General features: G+C 46.3%; 2 protein-coding genes across 2 annotated transcripts; both read left to right on the top strand.

The window, feature by feature from the left end:
- The first annotated feature begins 7,148 nt into the window (after positions 1-7,148).
- On the top strand, positions 7,149-17,155 carry LGALS12 (galectin 12). The gene is made up of 9 exons (XM_083589416.1): positions 7,149-7,384; positions 8,835-8,923; positions 10,007-10,217; positions 10,327-10,446; positions 11,922-11,960; positions 12,909-12,935; positions 13,037-13,125; positions 14,254-14,416; positions 16,539-17,155. Exons 1-9 carry the CDS (start codon positions 7,319-7,321, stop codon positions 16,731-16,733), a joined length of 999 nt encoding a protein of 332 aa, XP_083445542.1. The 5' UTR covers positions 7,149-7,318; the 3' UTR covers positions 16,734-17,155.
- Positions 17,156-22,108: 4,953 nt separating this feature from the next.
- Positions 22,109-26,498, top strand: LOC310750979 (uncharacterized protein). The gene is made up of 3 exons (XM_083589439.1): positions 22,109-22,432; positions 23,775-23,885; positions 25,847-26,498. The coding sequence occupies exons 1-3, from the start codon at positions 22,148-22,150 to the stop codon at positions 26,000-26,002; spliced, it is 552 nt and encodes a 183-aa protein (XP_083445565.1). The 5' UTR covers positions 22,109-22,147; the 3' UTR covers positions 26,003-26,498.
- The last annotated feature ends 903 nt before the right edge of the window (positions 26,499-27,401 follow it).

The raw sequence follows: 27,401 nt of genomic DNA, 5'->3' as shown, positions 1-27,401 counted from the left end.
TGATACCTCTGGTCAAATCAAGATGTTGATTGGCTGGGATTGCACCAGTGCTGTGCTGTGCTCTGCACTGCGCTCAACCAAATTAATAATAATAATAATATTTTTAAAAATATTTTTATTTTGCAAATTACAGTACGATAAAGAACAGCAATGACAAAGCAGTTACAGATCTCTCGGGTGTCATTATTGCAGTATATTTTTTTATTTTTTGATATAAACCATTTCCATTGGTTTATTGAATATTTACAGATAAATTATAAACAGATAAAAACGTTGACAGGATTATTGTAATAACCTGCAGTTTCATAAGAGTATATATTTAAAGGAGATTAATAAATGAGCAAATTAAGTGAATTTGGATATGCAGAAGATATTAAAACAAATTTAAGGAACCACAGAAAGAGGGGGAAGGAAGTCAAGTTTTGAAATGCCAAAATGATTGTAAAATTAGTGAAATGTATAAACTTGAAAAGTAAAAATAAAATGTTTTAAAAGAAAAAAAAAACTATAGGCATTAAAATCAGAGAGAAAAAATCAGTAAAATAACTATCAGATATATCCCCTCCAAAATCCTGGGTGGGTAGTTGGAGGTTGTGAACTCTCAAGAGAAGGATTTATGAACATTAGGAATGGAAACCATTCCATGTCAAATTGATTAGATATAGCTTCGCTCCTCACTTTCTGCATATCATGTGTCAATCTTTCCATGACAGTGAGACGCCAAAAACTCTTATAATAATTTTGTGGTCAAAAAAATCAGAGGACATTTTCCAGCCTCTAACTTTTGTTGATCTGACTGCAACCAAAAGGACATTGCTAAGATCTTTATGGAAGGTTAATTTAATAGTAATGATAGCAACAACAAACAACAGCAACAGAAAGGGAGGACAAGGGGCAGAAGATTTAGAGCTCTGCACAAAAGACCCAGGACTAAGCCCCACCACCCACACCCAGGCTACCTGCAAACACTCCTGGTAATTATCAAGGTACCAAATGCTGGATTAGTCCTAGCAGCATGGCAGCCATCAGGGGAAACTTGCTCTTCCGTAGGACCATCTCTGCCATGCAACAGATTGGGCGATCAGAAACTGCCATGCTTCAGGTTGGAGGGGGCAGATGAAGTGCTGAAGGCCTGTCAGAACAGTACCATTTTCAGAAGGGTTCCCACTATGCAGCAAAAATGGCAGCATCTTGTAACAGCTTAAAGACACACTATCAGATGGACAGAATGTCATCCTGAGTTGGGTGCAGCAAGACCTCTTTAAATTGTTGGTCCTAATATAGGCAGTGGCGTAGCATGGGGGTGCAGGGGGGGGCCGACCGCACCGGGCGCAACATCTGGGGGTTAGGGTTAGGGGGCGCAAATCCACGGGTTAGGGGGTGCAAATCCACGGGCTAGGGGGCGCAAATTACTTGCCTTGCCCCGGGTGCTGACAACCCACGCTACGCCACTGAATATAGGTGGGAGTTTCAGAAGACCAGCACAACTCCTCTGCAATGATCAGCCTAAACATGCACTTTCCAGAAAGGCGGTTAGTTCTAGGAGTCTGCTGAAGCAAAAATCAACAGCAGGCCTTGTGACACCCCTTAGAGACCGACCAGTTATGCCACAGAAGACCCTCCAGGTGTCCCTATTTTCCAGGGACAGTCCCTGTTTCTGATTTGATCTTGGAAGGTTCCACTATCCCTTAAAGGTAAAGGGACCCCTGACCATTAGGTCCGAACGTGGCTGACTCTGGGGGTGCGGCACTCATCTCGCTTTATTGGCCGAGGGAGCAGGCGTATAGCTTCTGGGTCATGTGGCCAGCATGACTAAGCCGCTTCTGGCGAACCAGAGCAGCACACAGAAACGCAGTTTACCTTCCCGCCAGAGCTGTACCTATTTATCTACTTGCACTTTGACGTGCTTTCGAACTGCTAGGTGGGCAGGAGCAGGGACCGAGCAATGGGAGCTCACCCTGTTGCGGGGATTCGAACCGCCGACCTTCTGATCGGCAAGTCCTAGGCTCTGTGGTTTAACCCACAATGCCACCCGCGTCCCACTATCCCCTAGGATGTCCCTATTTTCATTGTAGAATTGTTCGAAGGTATAGAGTTATGGAACCCCCGATCCAAGGAGATAAGTAATTATATAACCTTTAGAAGACCTCTGAAGGCAATCCTGCATATGGAAGTTTTTTAATGTTTAATCATTTATTATGTTTTTATATAAGTTGGAAGCCACCCAGAGTGGCTGGGGCAACCCAGTCAGATAGGTGGGGCAGAAATATGATGATGATGATGATGATGATGATGATGATGATGATGATGATAGAATAGGACATCCCTATTTTCATCAGGAAAATGTTGCAGGGTATATGCAGCAGAAGTTTTCATGGACTAGTGCCCACTTCACCAGATGCATGCATCAGACTAAAATGGACAGGTGAATACATGAAAGCTCATCCCGTAATAGAAGCTGCCAGTCCTTAAGCCTTAAAGTTCAATGTGTATAGTAGGGTTTTCTCCTGTCTTGTATAATACAGTGGTACCTTGGTTGTCGAACGGCTTAGCTCCTGAACAAATTGGCTCCTGAACGTCGTAAACCCGGAAGTAAGTGTTCCAGTTTATGAACGTTTTTTGGAAGCCAAACTTCCAACATGGCACCTGCGGCTTCTGCTTGAGTGCAGGAAGTTCCTGCAGCCAATCGGAAGCCACGCTTTGGTTTTCGAACGGTTTTGGGAGTTGAACGGACTCCCAGAATGGATTAAGTTTGATAACCAGGGTACCACTGTACAGGATTGTCCTGTATGTATTTCATGTCTCCTCATTCTCTCTCTCTCTCTCTCTCTCTCTGCCAAGTTAGAGATAGTCTCCAAATGCAAGGCTGTGTGAAACCACATGCATTTAAGCTCTGGGTAGCCAAGCACAGACAGATTTACAAATTCGTGTGTGACAAATTCCAGAGGGGCTATCCTGTTAGGCTGCTATAGATTGTAATGGATTGTTTTAAAGTCACTTCAGCACCAGATGAAAAGAAAAAGAAAAAGTCCCCCACCCTGTCCTATATTTTGCCAGAACAAAGGTGGCAACCCTAGTACAGTAGTGGGTGGCAAAATTTAAGACAGCTTTACTAGGTCAGAAAAACAGCAGCAGCTGGGAATTCACAAAAGTGGAGTCCACTGGCCTACAAATATCACAGGCTTATGCAGAGGCATTTCCTCGCCTTAGCTTTACCCGTGTGTAGAATGAAGTCATGTTCTCCTAGGAAAAGCAGGCCTGTATTATCAGAGCTGGATGCCTGATTCAGCGGGAACAAAGTGCCTACTTTCTATCAAACTGTCTCAAGGTTGTTTTTCCTGCACAAACCGTTCTTGACACATTCTTAACGCAGCCTGAGTAAGCAGATTCTCCTAACGGTACCGTTTCACACACTGTTTTTGCATTTCTTCACATGTATAAATCAATGTGTTTATCCACCACAGGCATCACAAGCCTTCAGTTGTCCCAGTGAGTGTAGATAAGATAAGATTGTTAGCCTCTTTCCTAGTTCTACCTGATCTCGCTACCTTGCATATTCCACCCGCAGAAGCCTTGTCCTAAACAACTCACTCTGTGTATGTGTGTGTGTGTGTGTGTGTGTTATATCACACCATTGACACAGGCTAAGGGCTCCTCCAGCAACCGATTTCTTGGGCACATTCATTCTGATTTGCTTGCATAAAGCTCAGTTGGCAGAGCATGAACCTCTTCATCTCAGGGTTGTGGGTTCGAGCAAAAGGATTCCTGAATTGCGGGGTTGGACTAGATGACCCTCGTGGTCCCTTCCAGCTCTACAATTCTGTGATTCTACATGGAGGTTAGACTGTATCCAATCTTGGTAAGCACTCATTCTTATTTGTGTGCAGTTGTTATTTTATTATATTTATATATTTTAAAATTGATATACCACTTGATTGTAAAACAAAGTAACGACCTCAAAGCCGTTTTCAAAAAGAAGTTAAACGACGACAGTAAATATGATTTACCCGCAGTGTATTTATTTATACATCTTCCCATTAATCATTCATCTGCTCCACACTTTCCAATGTGTTTCCAAACCACAGAGAGTCCTGGTTGTTCAGGTTTTTTAACGTGGATTTGTTGCACTACTGCAACAGACACTTGAAAGGACTGTAATTGTGCAAGCCAAAAGTTCCCTGCACGTTCTTGAATCTGTCCCACAAAATAGTGGTAATCTGAAGGCAACCCCCTCCCCTCCGATTTGATTGGAGTAAGGAGCACTTTCATATCCTGTAGTCAAGGAAGCATGTAGCAGCTGCAGTTCTTCACAGAGAACATTGTACATATTATCACTCAAACTGTGGCTCACACCTCCGAAGCCTGGCTGACAATCACACATCCACCTTTAGAGGTTATTTTCAAACTATGCTGATGTTTTACGTGCACATCCTTCCCTTCCTCATTAGCTGAGTGTTGCAGCTCAGTTGCAAATCTGGCTACAGTCTAGAATCATCGGGTGACCTCCAGATTTTGTCAGACTCCAACCTCCATCATCCACAACGATGGTCAGAGGCAATGGGAGACATAGGTTCACTGCATCTGGAAAACACCACATGGGCCACCCCAATCTAAACTGACTTTAGAGCCAGCAGGCAGGCAAGCTTATTCAAAGCCTCTGCCTCATCCCCTGCTATATCAATCATCCAAAAAAGATGTTATTTTATTTTATTTGGTGGCCCCAATATAACAGTGAAGCAAAGAGTTGCAGGTGCTTGCCACACCTTGGAAATTTGGAATAACATTGCAGCCTAGTGGTCAGAAAGAGCAAGTGACGGTGGATTTCACATAAATGACTTATTAATTCTCCCACTTCACATAATCAATGCTGGGCATTTTTAACATATTACAGAATCATAAAGTTGTTGAGTTGCCTCCGCCCTTCACATTGGAACCCACTGGCTCAGAACCTACTATCTATCAAACTGTCTCAACCTGATTAGTGTGAGATATGAGTGCGATGGGTTGACCTCATCAGTGGGAGAGATCATCATGTCTCACTGGTCAGCTACTGCCGCCCTTAAGCCAGGCTGCCCCCAGGCGATGAAGGGCTGACCCTCCACTGTCCACCTGCTTCAGAGGGTGCTTGGAGCTCAGAGTCTCACTCAACAAGCGGACTGAACTTCTGCACCAGGCAAAAAAGCAAAGAAACAACCCCTCTTGTGCTTAGCAAGCTTGAACATCAGGACTATGTACCCTGGCTTGTCTACTGACCAGTTGCAGGTCAACGACTGGCAGAAGACAGGCATCATTGACCGTGAACAGAAAACACTCAACGTTGACCTTGTCGCTCTGCAGGAGACTAGACTCGCCACAAATGGCTGCCTCCAAAAGAACAAATAGATCAGTTCTTATATGCGTAATGTCCAAATAGAAGCTTTTGTGTTCCACATATGTCTTAGTGAATACAAGTGTCAAATGTAACTACTTTAAGGAGCAGTACTTGCAAAAGATGAACTTTTCTTTGTAATGTTCCACATCTGCCTTTGCAAAGTATGGTTGTTGTATGCAGCTGCTGTGTGCAGGTATCAGATGAAGGATACGAAAGATCTTAACATAATCAAAATCCTACCGTTTTCCAATTTCTAGGGTTTTGGGGGTCCCCATCCCCAAATCTATACAAACCAAGGAACTTGACCAGGCTGTCAGGAGGGTCCTGGACTGTGAACACCTATTCCTGCTGGGAGATTTCAGTGCCACAGCAATAAAACCATTAAAATAAGGTTACCAGACATCCCCATTTCCTGGGGGCAGCCCCCGGATTTACAAATCAGTCCCCATACAAAATCCATTGAAATTGAAAAGTGTCCCTGGATTCATTGAAAAAAATCTGGTAACCTTACATTAAAAACCTGTTGAAAAGAGTTCCTTGGGAAGGCGATTGGTTTTTAAACCACTCTGGAAACTGTAGCTCTGGGAAGGCAATAGACTCTCTTCACAACTCTCAGCACTCTTAACAAACTACCATATTTTTTGCCCTATAGGACGCACTTTTCCCCCTCCAAAAATGAAGGGGAAATCTGTGTGCGTCCTATGGGGCGGATAGCAGCCTGCTGCTCGGAGCGCGGGGCGTGCTGAAGCAGAGCGCCCCGCGCTTTGGGCAGACATTGGGCAGCCCCACAAGCTCGGGGGACAGCGGGGAGGTGGAGCGCCGCCATCCCGCTGTTCCCCGACCTGGTTTGGATTCCCCGACCTGGTTTTGGGGGGGAAAGAAATGAAAAAAAAAATTCCTTTATTTCCCCCCAAAAAAACTAGGTGCGTCCTATGGGCCCGGTGCGTCCTATGGAACGAAAAATACGGTACAGCTCCCAGAATTATTTGGGGGAAGAAACCATTACAGTGGTACCTCTGGTTACGTACTTAATTCGTTCCGGAGGTCCGTTCTTAACCTGAAATGTCTTAACCTGAAGCACCACTTTAGTTAATGGGGCCTCCTGCTGCCGCCGCACGATTTCTGTTCTCATCCTGAAGCAAAGTTCTTAACCCGAGGTACTATTTCTGGGTTAGCGGAGTCTGTAACCTGAAGCGTATGTAACCCGAGGCACCACCATACCGTTTATGGTGGTATCACAGTGCTTTAAATGTATGGTGTGAATGTGGCTCATGATGACTCAGTCTGATACAACCCAGTGTTTAAAATAGCGCCTGGGAATCTGGTCAGGACTTTCCCTTGCATTCTGGACAAAAATCCCTCTCCAGGCTGCTGTTTCTCCAGGGAAGGGAGCTGCTGGCAGCCTCCTCCCCCCCACTTCGGGGTACCCTGCCTAATTCCTCTCCTCCCTTCCCTGCCAGGCTGCAGTTAAAATGACAAAACATAAATTTGTGCCTTTAAATGCGTAATCCAGTTTGGCACGGAGGCACCCAAATGTTGCAAGACCTTTAGGCAGGCAGCGGAGAAATTCCCACCCCGTGGAAAGGCAGAGTTTCTTGCAAAGCTGCCTGCCTGAGATAAGCCGTTCCTCAAACAGGCAATAGAGGGGTTGTTATCCTATCATCTTATCTAGGTCAGGAAAAGCCTCGCTTTCCGTGGGTCACTGAGCCTTTTGAAAGCCAGGTGGTGGTAACATTTCACGGAGAAAGCTAATTTAGCGCTCTCTCTCTCTCTCTCTCTCTCTCTCTCTCCCTGTTTAGGAAGCTGATTGGATAATCTCACTTTCTTTGGAAAGGTTTTTTTAAACTCAGCTGGGTGACTCATATCATGTGATCCCTGCAAGTTTTAAACTTGCAAAGTGGTGCAACAACTGTAAGGGAAATTAAGGAGAGAACATTGACAGCTGACATGCCTTCCATGGATCTTGCGCCTAAACCAGAAGATTATATCTTGCAGGGTCCTGTTTTCAATCCAGTGAGTGATCATTTTTATTTCTGCCTGCCCTGATGAGTTGTAGATACTGTTGGTGGGAAATACCCTAATTTCATAATCAAGTATAATTCTAAGGAAGGGGAGGGAGGGAGGGAGAGAAGGAAGGAGAAATAGTCTGCCATGCTACCTTTCTAGGTTTTAGTGGACAGCCTGGAAATGTGATTTTTTTAAAAATAAAAAAAAGTTAACCAAACACCTGTTTGCTTCTGAGTAAACTGTGGGCGGCCCATGCAGCCAGCTGAGATTAAGGCTGCCAAATGTCTGGTTTAAAAAAAGAACCAGGATCTGCAGAAATTTACAAGCAGGACAAACTGCACTTGGCCACAGGTCAGAAAACTGTGTTGTTCATTATGTTACGTAAAGCTGATTTTAAATAAAGAACAGCTGAGGGGGCCAGCTCAAGAGGAGTGGCTTTTTAAGTGGTAGGCTTGCCATTCCATTTTGTTTTTCGACTAACCTTCCTCATGTGCTTCCAGCTGATGCTGAAACTCTTCTCCCCCCCCCCGCCCCCATCCATGCTGAAGCAATAAATTAATTGCATGACTGACTTGTCAGCCCAGAGAGCATCACCCCAGGCTCTGTGTTCTCCTGGCACCTAGAGAGGTCCAACTGCAGACATCCCCCACCAAGCCTGGTCTTCATTTGCAACCTCCCAGCTCTGCAAAGTGATATTGCTTGTGCCCTGCAGATGTTTTGGACTACAAATCCCATCAGCACCTGCATCATATGGCTCTGCCGGCTGGGTCTGATGGGAGTTGTAGTCTAAAACATCTGGTGAAAAGGTAAAGGACCCTTGACAATTAAGTTCAGTTGCAAACAACTCTGGGGCTGCAGTGCTCATCTCACTTTACTGGCCGAGGGAGCCGCTGTTTGTCCACAGACAGTTTTTCCGGGTCATGTGGCCAGCATGACTAAGCCGCTTCTGGCGAAACCAGAACAGCGCACGAAAACGCCATTTACCTTCCTGCCGGAGTGGTACCTATTTATCTACTTGCACTTTGACATGCTTTTGAACTGCTAGGTTGGTAGAAGGCAACAAAGCCGTCAAAGGCATCCCTTGGTCTCCTAATTGTTCTCCCTTTGCATTTGACTTGGGGCGGGGGAGGATTCCAGCGTCAAGAAACTCACCCATCTATTTCCTGACCTGGCAGAGGAGGGCAGCATTGGAACTCAGGATCTTGGTAGCCTTCAGGAGTGAATGGAGGACAAGCATTAGCTGGGATATGGTGTCTCGCTGCCATCTGACCAGCAGGCTCTGGATTCCAAAATCCACAACCCCATCGCGGTTGGTTCACTCTTGGGGCATTTCTGGAGCATGTGCAGAGTGCCGGCTGAACCAAGCACCTCTGTAGCATTGGGCAGGAAGGGCATCTCGTTTGCTCAGCCAAGCCTTTAATGCTTGACTCTGTGTGCGTCTGTGTCCATTTTTCAGATCGTTCCTTACATCACCTCCATCTTTGGCAGCTTGGCCCCTGGGAAAATGGTTTCCATCCAGGGAGCAACCCCAATGGAAGCGGAAAGGTAAACATAAAATAAAAATCACATTGTTTAAAGAGAGGAGGACTGAGAGCTTTTGTCTTTCCAGTGTGTTAATCTTTCCGGAGGAAGGAGAAAGGAAAAGGGGAGAGGAAGGAGGCTTTCCTGCTGAATCACGCCAAGGATAATGCCAAGGTTGCAGCTTCGATCCCCGTATTGGACAACTGCATATTCCTGCATTGCACAGGGTTGGACTAGATGATCCTTACAGTCCCTTTCAGCTATACAGTTTGATAATTCTATTATTCTGCTTCTGGCAGAAGTCATTTCCAAGAAACCACGTGGGGCACAAAAATGAGGGCAGTCCCCACCAGAACTGGTATTTGAAAGCAGACTGCCTCTGAACATGGAAGTTCTCTGTCCTCAGAGCCATGGATAAACTTCTATCGTCCTCGTTTTAAGTTAACGTCTGATCATTTTTAGTGCTCTGTTTAATTTGTGTTTTAATCTTGTGTGTGCTTATTTTGCACAGTATTTTCTGTTGTAAGTTGACTTCTTTTGGCATAAAGTGATGGGGGGAAATGAATGAATAGCAGTGAGCACCTCTTGCAGCAGTGAATTCTGTAAATTAGCTCTGTGAAGAAGTCCGTTCATTTTTCTGTCTAGTACCTGCTGCTACCCACAGTTTTGGCCATAAAGGTCTTAATCAGCACAGGTCATTCTGGATCCCTTAACCACCTTCTGTCCAAACCTCAGACTCCTCCAAATAAATCAGTTGGTAAACTCAAAACAGTATTTTGCCAGCTCCATATGAAATTTAAGAATAGTTGCAGGGTGCTAAACAACAGGTGCTAAAAACATATTTAACACAATTCCAGTACAGATGCAAACTGACTAAGAAAGATCTTGGAAGAGGAGAGTCTTCAGTAGGTTCTGCAAAGACAATTGATTATGTAATACAAGTCGATTTATTTGTAATAACCTTGACTCTGCTTTATGTTCTGTGATCTATATTTCACTGAATGAAACAGGTTTTTTTGTTTGATGTCCTCCATTTAAAAAATAATAATGAAAGGAATTCACTTCTTTAAATTATTCTTCCTGCTTTTCCCCCCACTCTTGATTCAGGTTTCAGGTTGACTTCCAGGCCGGCTCCAGCTTGGCACCGCGGGCTGATATTGGCCTCCACTTCAACCCCCGGTTCCGTTCACGTCCCTACACAATCTGCAACTCTCTAAGCAACGGCCTCTGGATGGAGGAGGTGAAATTCCCCCACCTGCCCTTGAAAAGTGGCGACTCCTTCCTACTGCTGTTTCTCTTTGAACAAGATCACGTGAAGGTGAGGAGGTTCACAGAAGAGACGCCTGGCTGCTGATCCAGGCAAAAGGCCCATCTAGTTCACAATCTTGTTTTCACAAACTAGAGTTTGTGTTTCTCCTCCTCCTCAGGTGAGCGTAAATGGACAGCACTATCTCCAATACATGTTCAGCTTGCCACTGGACCGAATGAACACGCTGAGAATATCTGGCGATGTCATCCTGAGAGCAATAGCCTTTTTCCCTAAAAATGTACGGCATTGTATTGAGCACTTTAAAAATCTCTCTTTAAAATATACATATTTGGGAGGTGGGGTATGAGGGAAACATCATCAGCTGAGGTTAATAATGAAAGTATTTCCTCAATCCAGACTCATATAAATTAATATAGGCAGTCCATATATCCAAATAGGTATCCAAATAGGACTGCCTAGAAAGAACAGGGAGATGATAGAATCTGAGAGTTGGAAGAGACCCAAGAGACCACTGAGGCATAGAGTGTTTATACTTCCACATATTTCATATTCTGTTAAGAGTCAGGGCAGTTCAGCCAATATGTATGCGACTTTTAATGCCTAAGAAGTTCATAAAATTAGGAACCAGAGTGGGGTTTTCCCCTCCCTCCCTGATATCAGAACTCAATTTTTTGTGAACTAAGGTGATTAGCAGTAGGTTCAAGAAGTATTTCTTGATGCAAATGATATAGATTTTTTTAAAAGAAAAAAATTAGAACTTTCCTGAGGAGAAAATTTAGAAGGAAAGTGAATGTGACAAAGGAAACAAACTACAGTGGTACCTCAGGTTAAGAACTTAATTCGTTCTGGAGGTCTGTTCTTAACCTGAAACTGTTCTTAACCTGAAGCACCACTTTAGCTAATGGGGCCTCCCACTGCCGCTGCACGATTTCTGTTCTCATCCTGAAGCAAAGTTCTTAACCCGAGGTAATATTTCTGGGTTAGCGGAGTCTGTAACCTGAAGCATATGTAACCCGAGGTACCACAGTACATCATGGGAGAGGCCTACTTCCCAAAGTGTTCATCCCACCTTTGACCTGTAGGTGGAGCTGTCACCCAACCTGATAGCCCTGTGGTGCCAATTGTGTCTCACTCACTGCCACAAGTTGTGGGGATGTGGCTTCTAGCTGGGACAGCTGTAAAAAGAATGGGAAAACTTGAGGACTAGGTGGCCTGCCACGTGGCTAGTAAATGGAACCACAGGCAGCGTATTTCTGATTTGTGCTGGCTGGGGAAAGTTAAACACTGGGAAAGGGGCTTTTGGTTCCTACAGGCGTTTGGTTGACCACTGTCAAAATAGGATGTTGGAGATCAACAACAGCCTCCCCCAACTGGACACCATCCAGATGTTTGGAACTAGAACATGGCTAGGGCTTAGGGGGAGTTGTAGTCCCAAATATGTAGAGAACCTTAGTTGGAGGAGGCTGCTGTATGCTATCTTTGGGGCAATAAATAAACTAGACCCACATCCCACTGAGGCTTCCCAGCCCCATTCCTGCAAAAAAAATAAAAATCCAGGTTTATGCAAAGCTTCAAACACTTGCATTTTGAATTATGCAAGGGGAGTGGTTTGCAGAAGATGCTAAGGGAAGCCATGGGGCTGGGAGAGTGCCCTGGGTATTCCCCACATTGGAAGCTCCTGGTGTCAGATTTACGACCCGTTGTTGATCTGTGCTGTGTCTTGTTGTGTCCTCTCTCTCTTCTTGTGTGCAGCCTTTTGATATCTACAGAACAGAATACCCTGTTGCCCCAGTAAGTATATATTTATTTATTGAATTTACATTCCTCTTTGCTCCCCACAAAGCCCACGGCGACAAGCAGAGGTAGTATTTTAAACAGTAATCTCCCTCTTGGATTACTGCAATGTGCTCTACGTGGGGCTACCTTTGAAGGTGACTCAGAAGCTACAACTAATCCAGAATGCGGCAGCTAGACTGGTGACTGGGAGTGGCCACCAAGACCATATAATACCAGTCCTGAAAGATCTACATTGGCTCCCAGTACGTTTCTGAACACAATTCAAAGTGTTAGCGCTGACCTTTAAAGCCCTAAACAGCCTCAGCCCAGTATACCTGAAGGAGCGTCTCCACCCCCATTGTTCAGCCCGGACACTGAGGTCCAGCTCCAAGGGCCTTCTGGCAGTTCCCTCCCTGCGAGAAGTGAGGTTACAGGAAACCAGGCAGAAGGCCTTCTTGGTAGTGGCTCCCGCCCTGTGGAATGCCCTCTCATCAGATGTCAAGGAAATAAACTATCTCACTTTTAGAAACAGGTAGGTAGCCATGTTGGTCTGACGTAGTTGAAACAAAATTAAAAAATTTCTTCCAGTAGCACCTTAGAGACCAAGTTAATTATTGGTATGAGCTTTCGTGTGCATGGGCAGCATGCAGTCTAATCAAGCAGTGCGTAAGTCTGTGTGTGAAATAAATAGTAAATAAACATTGGGGAAGCATCACAGAACAGCTCATAAAGGGGGAATGTGTGGGCGGTCCTGCGCAAACCCACTAATAATGCACTATTATGACATCTGTGACGTTGCAGAAGATATCCCCACCCCACTAAAAATAACATCTTCAATAGTCCCAGTCTCCCTCTCCCGCCTCCTGCCCAATTCCAGTCCCATTTTCAAGCCAGTGCATAGGAGTCTTATCCTGATTTCTCTCTCCCCCCCCCGCCCCCCGCTTTCTTTATTTCTTTCCACAGCATCTGTTCAAGAGCAGAGCCATTTTGGTGAGTCTAAATACACCCGTTGCCTTTATTTTCTCCAGTGGCTTGGTGGGGTAGCTTCTGCAGCAGCTAACTTGCTCCTTGCTCTTTCTCTCCCTTTTCAGGGTGTCCCCCTTTCCCATCTGCTCCCTGAGAGCCTCAGGCCGAGAGACACAATGACAGTGAGAGGCTTGGTGTGTCAGGACCCCAAAGAGTAAGTAGACCCCACCCACTACCTGCCCCCCTTTGCACTTGCTGCCCACTCTTTTGTGGGGCTTGGCAAATGGGGAGAAAAATAGATCCAAAACTCTGTTCTGTATGATGTAGAAATATAAGGAGCTGCTTTATAAGTCAGACCACTGGTCCATCTAGCTCTGTATTACTGTGTGTGATACAATTTACTACCCACTCTCCACCCTAAGGTGGAATTGTTTCCCTTCTTTCCTTTGCTTTTTCCTTACTTACTTGTTCTCCCACTTCTCTTCTCTTTTATTCTCTTTCCTCCCCCCCCCCTTCTCTTTCTTTTCTTTTCTTTTCTGTGGTGTCCTCCTGTGGAGTCATACCTATCTCATATACCCGTCTTGGTTATTACTGTTATTACTATTGGTTTTGTTTTAATGCACCTCTCTCCATTGGCTTGCTCTGTGTGTGTGTGTGTTGCATTTTGCATTTACAGTCATACCTTGGTTTTCAAACACCTTGGAAGTCGAATGTTTTGGTTCCTGAACAATCAAAAACTGGAAGTGATTGTTCCGGTTTTCAAAGGTTCTTTGGAACCCGAACGTCCTACACGACTTCTGCAGCTTCTGATTGGCTGCAGGAGCTTCCTACAGCCAATCAGAAGCTGCGCCTTGGTTTCCGAACATTTTGGAAGTTGAACGGACTTCCTGAATGGATTCCATTTGACTTCCGAGGTACCACTGTATTGCTAGTGTGGTTTCTCATGGACGGCATAAGGGTGTTTGAGTGTGTGGTCACATCTGACAAAAAGTGCTGTCTTCCTCCCATTTGCTTTCAACCTGTTCTTGTTGGGGCAGCCCCTCCTCCCCCCTCGCAAAAAAGCAATGACAAGACAGCACTAAGATGTCTGAACTACATGACAATGACAAAGGTGGTTGTCTGAGCTTTATTTAATTAAGAAAACAGATAAAAAATGGAACAAATGCTTGAGTCCTAGAACTTTGGTTCCACCTTGGAGACCATCCCAAGGAATCCAGAACTCTTCAAGAGTCCCGAGATAAATTTGGATGCAGAGGACGACAGCTTTGGAAGGCCCCCTTCCCTTGCAGCCTGTTTCCCAAATTACCTTTATCAACAGATTCAGCCTTGGTGACTCTTCCAGGTTCTGCATCAGCTTGAAGAAAGACCCTTCCCACGTCTCCTTCAGCTTCCGGGTTTGCTTCACGGACCAGACGGTGTCATGGCGCTCGTTTTCAGACAGAGGCCAGGAGTCTGGTGGGACAGTGGCTGAGGGCTTCCCCTTCCACCCCCAGCGATACTTTGAGGTAAGAAGAGACGTTGACCGTCTTAAGTTCCAGTTTCCCAGGAAACCTCAGACAGGCCTGGTTCACATGATATACTGAGAGATATACTCAAGGGGGCAGTGGTGGCATCATGATTAGAGTCGTGGTTAGGCTAGGAAATGGGGGACCAGAGTACTATTCCCCACTCGGCCACAAAGCTCACTGGATGTGACCTTGAGGGCCAGTCACTCCCTCTCAGCCTGGCCTGCCTCACAGGGTTGTGGTGTGTTGAGCATAACATGGGAGTGGGGGGTGGGGGGAGAACCATATAGGCAAACCTTGAGCTCCTTGCAGGGAAGGTGAGATATAAATGTAATGAAGTAAATAATAAAATAAGCCAGGGATTACCAATGTGGCCCTGGTGGGTGTGTTGGCACCCTTTCTCTGGTGCTTACAGAGCCCCCACCCTCACGGCCTTCTTTGCCATGAGGGGGGCGAGGATAATTGTCTTTTTCATCCTTGAAATATACATATATTCTAGTACACCTTAAAATAGCAAGTTCATTCACCACCAGCCCTCCCTTTTGCCCCTCCTCACTCCCTCTGCAAGGGTTGCCAAGTCAGGTGCATGCAGGGAAGGAGCCGAGAAGTTTATGAGCTACATTGCTAGAGAGTTTTATTTCTAGTTACGCAGACAGAAAAGAAACATGCATGCTCTCTCTGTGAAAGCAGAGAGCAACTGAAACAAAGGAACAGGAAACCAGTAACATCACATCCGTCTCCTGTCTTCCATGAGACTTCCAATAGTCTGGAATGTCTCTGGAATGCAAAACAGAGTCTTGTGACTCCAAGAGCATTGCACAGTGGCATAAACAGAAACCAACATCCCAGACCCTGAGATTTCAGGGCCCAAACCTGAGATCTAGGGACAGCCCCTGGTGAAGTCATGGGGGGGTGCTCTGCTGATTCGTCCTCTGTGCTCCTTCCCACCCCTGAGCCCTGGAGATGGAAGTTAACTGGGAGAGGGGAGGAGGGCAGACCTTCCCCCTCCCCAAGTGTCTATGCTATAGTTTTCTCTGCATGCATAAACCCTTATTTATTAACATGATTGCCCCTTAGGCCTGTCTGAATAGGAATCACAGAATTGTATAGAGTTGGAAAGGGACCCCTTGGGTCATCTAGTCCAACCCCCTGCAATGCAGGACAAACTGTCCCTGGGTAGGCTCAAACCACAAACCTTCTGCTTAACTGCCAGGTGCACTGACCCATTGCACCACAGGAGAGAAAGGTCTTAGCCTGACTATGGGAGGGAATCCCGGAATCTGGGAGCAGCCACAGAAAAGGCTCATTCTCAGGTCCCCACTAACCATGACTCTGATGTTGGTGGGACTGAGAGGATGTGCTCAACCAAGGATGTTAGCACTTGTTGGGGAGGTACAGCCTTTCAGGCTGCCTGGACTCCAAACAAAAACATGTGGACACATGAGAGCACCCACCCTATAATAATGCTTGGGAGAAAAGTTGGACTTTGTGGCACCAGCCTCCTGGAATGCCCTTCCTTAGATGTGACACAACACTAAGAGCCCCTGCTCAAGTTGCAGTATGCTTTGCCCCGGGGACAGAACGTAAGAAGAGATTGTTGCATTAGGCCAATGGGGTTGGATAAGGTTGACTTATTAGAGCGTTTTCTTCTGTAGAGAAAATGTCCTTTCACTCACTCATAGGGTATTGCGAGTCGTATAGGGATGTGCCTTTCCTTTTTGATTTTGGTGGCTCTTGTTTATGATGGTCAAGCCAGACCTTTTGAGGTCAGTTTTCCTTTTTAGGCGCTCAACCACTGCCACGATGTCCTTTCGTCTATCAGGTTAAAATGAGCAGATAACAGCAAAGGTTGCTAGGTCCATAGTAGGGGCAATCAGAATAAGGGCCGCTAACTGACTGCTGATTCAGGACTTTAAATTGTGCTCTTATATCAAATATCCTTTTCTGTGTATACTGTAATGTTTTACTGTTGCTATGGCCATTGGCTAATGCGAATAAAGTTTTATCTATCTATTCGGCCAATGGCCAATCTCGTCCAGCATCCTCTTCCGACAGGTGGCCCCAGCCAACCATTTGTGGTCCTTGGACACGCCTTCCTCACTAATGCCTTTTTCTCCCCTAGCTGCTCTTCCTCTGCCAAGAAGACCACCTGCAGCTGGCCTTGAATGGGACCCCCCTTGGCCCTCAGTGCATCCCTCACCCCGCCACTGACGCCATCAGGGAGCTGGCTGTGGAGGGAGACGTTGTGCTTTACAGCACCCAGGTTCGGCCTTCTCTTCCGAATTGCAGTGCAGCTGCTTTGAAGATCCAAAGATAAGAACTGACAAAGACAAGCAAACCCATGGACCGTTCCTGGCATGGATTGCTTCAGAAGAAGCACATGTCTGAATGCTCCGCATGCATAAAAGCTCCCCCACCCAGCCTATAGCATCGCAGAGATGCTGAGTCTCCATTCCATCTCCCTTCTGCTAGCTTTCCATGGGCGGGGAGTTTTTGGTGTCGGGGGAGCCATTTCTTCTCACGGCCTTCTCACACAGACCCACCCACTCACTCGCCACCTGCCTTATGAAGTAGCAGGAAGACCATATTTTCTCTTTCTGCCCTGAATGTTGGGTTTCCTTGGAGGAACTGCAGGACTTGAAGCTGTTGCTCTCCCATTCAGGAGAAAATATATGCTGTGACCATACATCACCCTGCTGTTTTAAATCTCTATAAGCATTAATAAAAGCACATAGTGTATACCATTATTATTTTTTATGCCATCCTGGCCTTCAAAGAAACTTAGGAGCAACAGGAATTAAAGAATTACAGAGCTAGAAGGGATACCAAGGGTCATCTAGTCTGACCCCTGCAATGCAGGAATCTCAAAACACGGTACCCCCCCATCCAATTTGAAACCATACGAGACCCTGTACCAGGCTATTAGTATGTATTTCATTAAATTTATACACAGGCTGATAGTTGTTGCTTTTCAAACAAACCCTCAAAACAGTTTACAAATATAGAAAACCATAAAATTATCAGTAAGAAAAATCAACAATAATTTAAGACTTTCTAAAACCAGCAATAGACTAAAAACAGATCAAAACTCACTTCAACTTTCTAAACATCTGGATAGGGTTGTGTTCGTAACACTAGAAGTCATGGACATCGGATGTCTATGCTGAAGGTTGGAAGATTCAGGACAGATAAATGAAAATTCTTCACTCAGTGCATTGTTAAACTGTGGAACTCCCTCCCACAGGAGACAGCGACAGCCACCAACTTGGATGGCTTTAAAAGAGGACTGGGCAAATTCATGGAGAGGACATTCAAGTTTAGTGTTGATTTTAATTATTTTTGAATGTTTTAAGTACTGTAGTTGTTTTCATGGATAATTTCTGTTGTTGCATTATTTTTGTAAACCACATTGAGATTTTTTTGGGGGGTGTCACAGTCAAATGGTATTTACATTTTATTACCGGTAAATAAATAAAGTTATTGGGCCATTTCCTCTGATATGAAGGAAGTCTGGGTGGCCTAGTTGAGAGAGAAAGAGAATTGGGGGGTTACTTGTCAGATTCAGTTAGCAGCAGGGGGTAGCATCAGGCGCTGTTGTTTCTCCTGATTTTAAGACGTTTATCTGTAAAAGAACAGCCACCATGTGAGAACAAACACGGAAATTTGATAACTGGTTAATAACAGTTTCTAATCTGATCTGGCCAGTTGCGAAAGGTCAGGTTGGAAACAAGAGCTTCCTTGACTCTGGGCGATTGTGGCATTGGGAGGTGGAGATGGGTGTCACCTGATTTTTATTTGATGCACAGCTTCTGCGACAGGCGAACAATGCATCCATTACAAGTTCTCTTCCTGAATTATGCACTCTGGTAGTCAGGGGGCAACGACAACACTTTGAGGTTGCTTCCGCACGACTTAAGAAACTGAATTGTGGGGAAGCTGTGTTTACCTGTGCTCAAATTCTCTCCGTGACAACGGGAATGGTGATTTCACAGGTCTGATATTGCCTTTTGGAAAGAGAGGACTATAGTGTTTGGCCATACTTGTAATGATTTACAGACATGCTCTGTGGAGGTTCAATTAGAACTGTCCCAGAATCCAATGCTCCTGCATGTGATGTCCAGGTAAGATGCTGGTAGCTTTTTCTAGGGTCCTAAAACTCAGAATTGCAGAGTTGGAAGGGAGAAATTGCTCAGCCCTCACCAGTGTACTGTATTCAGTGCTATTCTTCTAGAAAAAAGAGGTGCCGGAACTCACCATGAACACCTCCCTTGTTCTCTCTGAATAGCAATGGCACCCACCTGAGAGGTGCTGGGACTGAGTTCCAGTGAGTTCCTGCTGGGGGAAAAGGCCCTGAGTGGATTCTTCCTTTGACACAGAGACTCAGCATCACCAGCAAGGAGCAAGAAGAATCACTGCTAGCTCAGGCCTCATCAGAGTATATGCAAAGTTAGGAATTATTATTATTATTATTATTATTATTATTATTATTATTATTTATTAATTTGCCCTATTGTCATCACTTCAAGGGACTCGGGTGGCGCTGTGGGTTAAACCACAGAGCCTAGGGCTTGCCGATCAGAAGGTCGGCAGTTCGAATCCCCACGATGGAGTGAGCTCCCGTTGCTCAGTCCCTGCTCGTGCCAACCTAGCAGTTCAAAAGCACGTCAAAGTGCAAGTAGATAAATAGGTACCGCTCCAGCGGGAAGGTAAACGGCGTTTCCGTGCGCTGCTCTGGTTCACCAGAAGTGGCTTAGTCATGCTGGCCACATGACCCGGAAGCTGTACGCCGGCTCCCTCAGCCAGTAAAGCGAGATGAGCGCCGCAACCCCAGAGTCGGCCACAACTGGACCTAATGGTCAGGGGGTCCCTTTACCTTTACATCACTTCACACTTACATTGAACCACATCTGGCATTTAATACCCAGTTAAGAGAGAACCTTTTGGAGTTTGTGCTCAGGTCTGCTTGCAGGATTCCTACAGGCATCTGGTCAGCTACTGTGAGACCAGGATGCCGGACTAGATGGGCCATGGGCCTGATCCAGGATGCTCACCTTATGTTCTTATGAGTTCCTTTCATTTTTACTGTCCACAAATGTAGCCACCACACTTGCTCACTTGCTGAATCAACAAATGCCCTGGACAAATATTCCCAGAGTGGTGTAACAGTCAATCCCTCTTTCCAGGGAATTCTGGGAATTGTAGCTCTGTGAAGGAAAGAGGGGAACTCCTAACAATTCTCAGCACCCTTAACATACTACAGTTCCCAGGATTTTGGGGGGCGGAGGGGAACCATGACAGTTTAAAGTATTTTTGTGCTGCTTTAAATGCACAGTGCTGATGGGGTCTCATCACCTAAGCATATCAAGTCAAAATAATTGCTGGGGAAACTCTAAAACAGGGACATGTTTACTTCTGATACCCAAGACATATGTTGTGCACTTTACTTCATGACAGCAGCCAGCACAGCACAAGTCAAGCCATCAATGGGAGTTCTGTACACAGTCCATTTACACACCTGGATCACTCGGGATTGATGTGCTTCCAGTCGCAGCCAAGAATGTGTCTCCCTGCGTGCAAAGGACACGCTTCATTTACTCGATTCAAAGAAACACTGTTGTTCCGGCGTGTTTATAAAAGTTCGCTTTGGCGGGTTGAATTTTGTCAGCATAAAAGCCTGCTGTAAGGACGGCTCCGGGTTTAAATTTCAATTCTGTAATGCCTGCAGAGTTACTGGGGACAGACGTTACTTTCGCCCTGTCACCACAGCCTTGGGAAGGGTCACGTTGCTTGCCCATGGAGCACTTGGAAGAACGCAAGACGAGCCAGCAGGATCAGGCCCATGGCCTATCTAGTCCAGCATCCCGTTCTCACAGTGGCCAATCAAATGCCTGTGGGAAACCTGTGAGCAGGACACAAGAGCCCTCTCTCTCCTGTGATTTCCAGTAGCTGGTATTCAGAAGCGTGGCTCCCTCCAAATTTGGAGGAGGAGCTTACCACTGTGTCTGGGCCTTTGACAGCCCTCTCCTCCATGAATTTGTCCAATCCTCTTTTAAAGCCGTCCAAGTTGGTGGCCATCACTGCCTCCTGTGGGAGGGAGTTTTATTGTTTAACTAAGTGCTACCTGAAAAAGTCCTGATTATTCTTCCAACATTCAGCTTCACTGATTGTCCCCGACTTCCAGAGTTATGAGAGGTGGGGGATGTTTGTAAATCTATCAGCTTTCATTGTGCGATGCATAATTTTATAAACTTCAATCATGTCACCTCTTACTTGTCTTTTCTATAAATTAAAAAATACCAATTGCTGCAACCTTTCCTCATAGGGGAGTCTCTTCAGCCCCCTTTCCCAATTTTCTGTAAATACATATTGTCTTAATATCGACTGATGTTTCACTGGTGTACGACACCCAGATATTGTATGATATGGCAGTATTGACATAGTTTTATAAATAAATAAAGTAAGCAAATACTGCCATCCACCCCTGGTGGCCAGCCATGCTGGTGTGGGAGGAAATTACTTTGTTTGGTTGAAAAGGAAAAGGAAAAAAGACCTTTACTATAAGCGTGGAATATATTTTCTTCTAAAAAGTACTACTAGCCATAAGAGCTATGTTCTGCTAATGCTTATGTTAGGTTCCAACTGTTGTTGGACTACAGCTCCCATCATCCCTGACTGTTGGTCCTGCTAGCTAGGGATGATGGGAGTTGTAGTCCAACAGCAGCCAGGGACCCAAGTTTGAGAAAATACAGTTGCTGTGCTGTTCCCCAACTGCCAAGAAAGTATCACAATGGTTTGCACAAAGAGAAAGCCCAATCTGTTCTTGTTAAGAGGAGACGGGGCCAGTCCTCCCAAGAGGCAGACTGAAGCAGCTGACATGGGTGGCAGATTCCCACAGAGTGGGGCCCCCACAGGTGCCATGCCTGCCCCCACAATCCTGCTAAGCCAGGTTTGGCAGTGGGGTGATAGGGGGTTGCCATCTTCCCATTTCACCACCTAAGGTCAAACGGGAAGGTCCCACCCTGTGTGCCCTCCCATTGCCACCCCTCATTTACTAGGATTTTGGGGAGCTCGAGCGCAAGATCTCATTGGGCTCCCATGAGATTTTGTGGGGCTCTTATGAGATCTCGCCAGAACTTGGAATTCACCATGGCTGCTTCTCCTTGCTTCTCTAGCAGTGATGGAATAGGGACATCTCTTGGATTCCCACCACCTGAGGTGATTGCCTCAGTCTGCCTTATGGACCAGCCAGCTGAGGCTGCCCCTGAGAGGAGAGCATGCAAATTTGCAAGCGTTTTTTTTATTATTGAAGGAAATCTAAGACACCTGGCCAACCTGACAAATGCACTCAGGCCACCTTCTGTGATAAGAGTATTTCAGTCACATGAATGGACTTTCCCTGGCAACATCTTTGCATTCTGATGAGGTTGTGCCAGAAAAGACAAAGACACACACACACACTGCCCATAGTTCCCTTCTCAGGATGGGCTGAGTTTCTGGCATCTGAGCAACCCATTTAAAAAAACAAAAAACTAAATACGTGGCAACCATTGCACCATCTTACCCTTTCAGCCTGAAACAGAAAACAAAATGGCGCCCTGGCAGTGGAGGTGGCGTGGCCTTTGTCTCCATTTCCCATTGAAGCGCTCTTTCTCCAGGGCGGGGCTTTGCTCCTTATATCTGTGCCTGGCATAACAACCAGACACAGTCTGGATCCCAGCTGTTCCAAAGACCATGTCTGTCTCCTGGGTGTGTTTCCTTTTGCCACTGGCTTTTGTGCTGGCCTGGGGAGAACCACCCCAAGGGGAAGAGCAACAGTTTAGACGTCCACCACCCCCTCCAAGCCGCGAACAAATTGCAGCAGCCCTGCAGGCAAGCCATGGCATTTGGGCAAGGCAACGCAAGGCAATGCAAGACCAGGCTGTCGAAGCTCACAAAATGTTCGTGGAGCACTTGAACAAGAAGCACAACAGCAAGTACCAGAAAGCGCCAGGAGAGGTGACCCACATTATGGTGGAGGTAAGACTGGAAGTGATGCCAGACAGCATTTGTGGTGTGTTGGTTAGAGCAGGGTTTCCCAAACTTGGGTCTCCAGCTGTTTTGGGACTACAACTCCCATCATCCCTTGCTAGCAGAACCAGTGGTCAGGGATGATGGGAACAGCTGGAGACCCAAGTTTGGGAACCCCTGGGTTAGAGTGTTGGACTGGGACCTGGGAGACCAGGGTTCAAACCACCACTCGACCATGAAACTCACTGAGTGTGACCTTGTGTAGACGCTGCCCCTCAAACTTACCTGCCTCAGAGGGTCACTGTGGGTATAAAACAGGGAGGAGAATGTACGTCACCTAGAGCATCTAGAGAAAAAGCACCTAGAGAAAAAGATGGGATAAATAATAATGCTGGCTAACCCTGGGTCACCAGGGCAAGATGAGCAGAGCTGTAATCATACTTTTTCCTGCACCCCAAAATCCAAATCTGAATCCCATCACTCCCATGGTGTCGTCCCCTGCCCCCTATGGAGTATATTCATAAATATCCCATCATTCAGAGACTCCCTAGTCTTTTCTATCTCCTCCGGTACAGCTGTGGGCAGCCAGGCCATATTCACACCATACATTGAAAGCGCTATGATGCCACTTCAAACCATCATGGCTACCCTCAAAGAATTCTGGGAGGTGTAGTGTGTTCTGAGTGCTGAGAGTCCTTGGTGTAGCATGGGTTGCCAGCACCCGGGGCAAGGCAAATGTAGCACACACACACCCCGCAGTGGACTGGGCAGGTGGGATGGGGGGACATGCAGATGAAGGAGCACGTGGGGGGGTGAACAGAGCCCACCTCCCACAGGCTTCTTGCCCGCTGCCTCCATCCACCTGCCCACTAGAGCAACCTGCCTGCCACCACGCCACACCACAGCGGCCAAGGAGGTATAATTCCCAGATTAGCTTGACAACCAATCCCTCTTTGCAGGGAACTCTGGGAATTGTAGCTGTGTGAGGGGAATAGGGGAATGCCTAACAACTCTCAGCACCCTTAACAAATTACAGCTCCTGTAATTTTTTTGGGAAAAGCCACAACTGTGCCCTATACCCAGGCTTGAACCTGTGGCCCTGAGACTAAGAGCCGCATGCTCTACTGACTGAGCTAACCAGCTCTATTAAATGGTTCAAACTGCAGGCATTTTTACTCAACTACCCAACTGTGCCAACTTCTGTAGCTTCTTCCCACCTTTACACCCAGGAAAATTTGCACGAAAAAAAAAACCTTATTAAGACGATGCAGAACACACAGACGCAGCCTTGGTTAGGATGGAAGGCATAGGAGTGAGGCCACTTAAGAATTTACTTGATTTCTCCCTCCAGAACACGATGGGACGCATTTACCACATGAATTCAGTGCTGGTGAAGGCCCAATGTGGCAAGGACCAGGCAGAGGGGGACGCTGAGATCTGCGAAATCCCACTCGATGCCAAGGTGAGGAAGAGGCCTCTTATTACAAGGTTTTAAAATGGGTCTGATGAAGATAAGGGACTGGGTCGCGGGGCTGTAGCTGCCTTTTACAGGGCCTTCTCGGTGGCTGCTCCCAGACTTTAGAACTCCCTCCCTAGAGAAGCCAGACTGTCTCCCTCTTTGTTGTTCTTCCGCTGGCAGGCGAAGACTGTTTTGTTCCGACAAGCCTTTGTTTGTTTGTTTGTTTGTTTGAAAAGGAAAAGGCCTTTAATAGTGCTGTGCTGTTTTTCGTGTCTGTATTTTAACAAATTTGTTTTTAATATTGTTTTAATTCTGTTAGAGTTTAATTACCGGTACTTTGTAACAGCTACCTTCAACAACAACAGCAGATGCCGGTATATGGCATAGTTGAACTGGGAAGACCTTGGGAGTCGCTCACTAGCAGCCCTGTGAGGTTGGCTTGTTGCCACCGCCTTTAGGCCAGATCCACACACTGCTGGTCTGAGGCCAACACTTCTGATTCATTACTGGTGGGAAGCTCCTTCACACTCCGAAATGTGCTGTGTGTTTGTAAGCACACATGTCTCTGCTACAATGGGATGGGGGGGGGGGGTCACACACACACACACACACACACACACACACATTTTTTTGACCCAAGGGCCACACTTCCTAGTGGGCAACCTTCCAGGGGCTGCATTCCAGTGTCGGACAGGGCAGGGAGCAAATGTAGTCAGAAGGCTGCATTTCAACCATGCAAATGTCATGGCGTGTCAACACAAGTCTTACTCAGAATAGGCCCACTGAGGTTAAGGGACATGACTATGGCAAACTTGGGTCCATTCATATGAATGGGTCCTACTCTGAGTAGGACTTACTGAGCTCTGTTCAACGGCACAGTAAATGGTGGGTGGGTGGGTTCCTCTCCTCCGCTGGAGGTACTAGTAAACTCTGTAGTTCAAGGATGGGAAACTGGTGGCCCTCCAGAAGTTGGAGTCCACAAATATATGGAGGGTCACCAGGTTGGTGAAGGCTGGACTAGAAGATCTCTCAGGTTCCTCCCAGTGCTCTGATCCTGCCATAGTGGTGCTCCACAGAGTTAGCAAAGGCCCATTCACACCATACATGCAAAGCACTATGGTACCACTTTAAACAGTCATGGCTCCACCCAAAGCATTCTGGGAGTTCTGGGAATTCCACCTCACAGAGCTACAATTCCCAGAGCTACCAGGGAAGAGGTATTGGATCGTGAAACCACTCTGGGAATTGCAGCTGTGATGGTGAGTAGGGGAGTCGCCTAATAAACTCTCAGCAGCACCCTTAAACTACAGTTCCCAGGATTCTTTTTTGGGGGGGAGGAACCATGACTGTTTAAAGTGGTATTGTAGCGCTTTAAACGCACGGTGTCAACGGCTCCTGTGCTGTATGAAGCTGTGTGGTGTAGTGGTTAAGAGTGGTAGTCTCATAATCTGGGGAACCGGGTTCGCTTCCCCGCTCCTCCACATGCAGCTACTGGGTGGCCTTGGGCCAGTTACACGTCTTTGAAGTCTCTCAGCCCCACTCACCTCACAGAGTGTTTGTTGTGGGGGAGGAAGAGAAAGGAGAATGTTAGCCGCTTTGAGACTCCTTAAAGGGAGTGAAAGGCGGGATATCAAATCCAAACTCTTCTGTATTGGCTGCCTATTCTGATTGGCTGCCTGTACTCCGGAGGTTCTAGCAGCAGTGGTAAGACTTTGGGCTCTCAAATTTCACTGGCGCCTTGTGCAACGCTAAAATTCTGCGCCCCCCCCCGCCCAAACTCTTGTGCTGCTTTCTACAGCATGGTTGTGTTGCACCTGCAGCATGGAAGAACCAGTCACTCTACCTTAAAACCACCTCTGCTGGCAAGGTTCTTAACCCGATCTGGAGATGCGCCATGGAACATGCCAAGAAGTTTGCAATCATGCTAATGCAATTAAATTTTCCCCTTCCTTTCATGCTTGCAGAAATGGGAGTGCAAGGGTGAAGTCGTCCAGCTTTACGGCATCGACATACCTTACATCCACGATGAGGACTGCACAGAGTACCACGGCCCCGCAGTCCTCCTGAAGTCCTCTAGTGCCACCCCAAGTGAGGAAGAGGAAGGCACTCCCTATATTTGATGAGCAACCTGGGAAGAAGGAATCAGATCTCTCTCTCTCTCTTTTTCTTTTTGTCCAGGGCTCTGTAATTAAGCAGATCTAGATCAGCCTTTACCAAACAGGTGGCCCTCCCAGATGCTTTGGACTACAACTCCCATCAACCAGCCCTTGCCAGCACAGCTGATGGGAATTGTAGTCCGAAATTTCTGGAGGGCCCCAGGTTGGAGAAGGCTGCTTACTGACCCTCACATGTCCACATTACAGATTTAAACCAGTCTTGCTTCCCCACCAAGGAATTGTGGTGTTCCGGGAATTCACAAAACAACCATTTCCAGGGATCTACCAGGAAATCCCTGGCAGATACTGCTTTCAGCAGAAGGCAGAAGCACCCACAAGTTATACCTTTTCACCTGTAAACACCAGTCTCAAAAAAACCCAAAAAAACCTTTACTTTATTTCTTTGGTTTTGAACCTGCTTAATGTAGAAAATAAAGCTTAGCTCAACTTGCAACCAAAATTTGGGCTGATTATTATTTATTTGCTTCATAAAATGTATATAGTTTGGTTGTTGTTTCAACTCTCCAAAAAAGGTATAATTTTAAAAAATCGGTAAAAACAGTTTTTAAAAAATTAAAATCGGTAATGAATGAAGAACATTCACTAACCTTCCACATATCTGGATAGGCTTGCCAAAACAAAACGAAATCTTACTCAAGCCCCTTTGTTCTCTTTGCACAGCCCTCCTTTGCTGGCTTTCTCTCCCAAGCTTTTCCTTAGCCTCCAGAGATCCACCTTGATCTACCCACTTGGAGGCCAGCCACCTTTTTAAAAAGCCTTTTTCCACCTGCTTCATATGGACATCACTGGCTCCTCCTATCAGCTACACAAGTTAACCCTTATCACCCGCCAATGGGCAGGCAAGATCGATACACACCAGACAAACTAGATATGCATTCCCATAGTCGACTTGAAGTATGTTCCATGTGTGTGTGCGGTTGTGCTTAAAGCCGAAACGGCATATATTCAACCGCCAAACCATGTCTGCACAACCATCCCTAGCTTTCCAAAGCTGGTGCACCAGGTGTGTCTTGCTTACTGGACTCTGGAAGACTTTTGCGTGGGCTCTGGGTAGCTCTCACAAGATCTCACAGTAGCTTCCCAGAGCCCGGTAAGCCAGTCTGAGAGCTTTTAAGCTCTCCACCGTGCATGTGTTTTAATTGGTGCAATTTCAGCCTGCCAGCCACCAAGGGTGTAAAGCTGCAATTAAATGTATGCAAGTTGTGAGTTGACTGTATAATGCTCAACCGTCCGCAAAAACAAGGCCCAGTCCCTTCGCAAGAAACATGCCTCTTCTTAGGAGGTGCCCAGGCCAGATGCCTGGGGTGTGACTCGGATGTGAGTTATTGGGACCCAGAGCTGC

Source organism: Podarcis filfolensis (assembly GCF_964270895.1).
Source record: "Podarcis filfolensis genome assembly, chromosome: 16".
In the NCBI taxonomy this organism is placed as follows: Eukaryota; Metazoa; Chordata; class Lepidosauria; order Squamata; family Lacertidae; genus Podarcis; species Podarcis filfolensis.
Note: the sequence above shows the minus strand (reverse complement) of the source record. Positions and strands in the feature narration are given on the sequence as shown.

Excerpts from the sequence above, each read along its gene's own strand:
- LGALS12 (XM_083589416.1), top strand. The coding sequence starts at position 7,319 with ATGCCTTCCATGGATCTTGCGCCTAAACCAGAAGATTATATCTTGCAG. Across the intron at positions 7,385-8,834 it reads AGGGTCCTGTTTTCAATCCA|ATCGTTCCTTACATCACCTC; the intron begins GTGAGTGATCAT and ends TCCATTTTTCAG. Across the intron at positions 10,447-11,921 it reads TAGCCTTTTTCCCTAAAAAT|CCTTTTGATATCTACAGAAC; the intron begins GTACGGCATTGT and ends TCTTGTGTGCAG.
- LOC310750979 (XM_083589439.1), top strand. The coding sequence starts at position 22,148 with ATGTCTGTCTCCTGGGTGTGTTTCCTTTTGCCACTGGCTTTTGTGCTG. Across the intron at positions 22,433-23,774 it reads TGACCCACATTATGGTGGAG|AACACGATGGGACGCATTTA; the intron begins GTAAGACTGGAA and ends TTCTCCCTCCAG. Across the intron at positions 23,886-25,846 it reads AAATCCCACTCGATGCCAAG|AAATGGGAGTGCAAGGGTGA; the intron begins GTGAGGAAGAGG and ends TCATGCTTGCAG.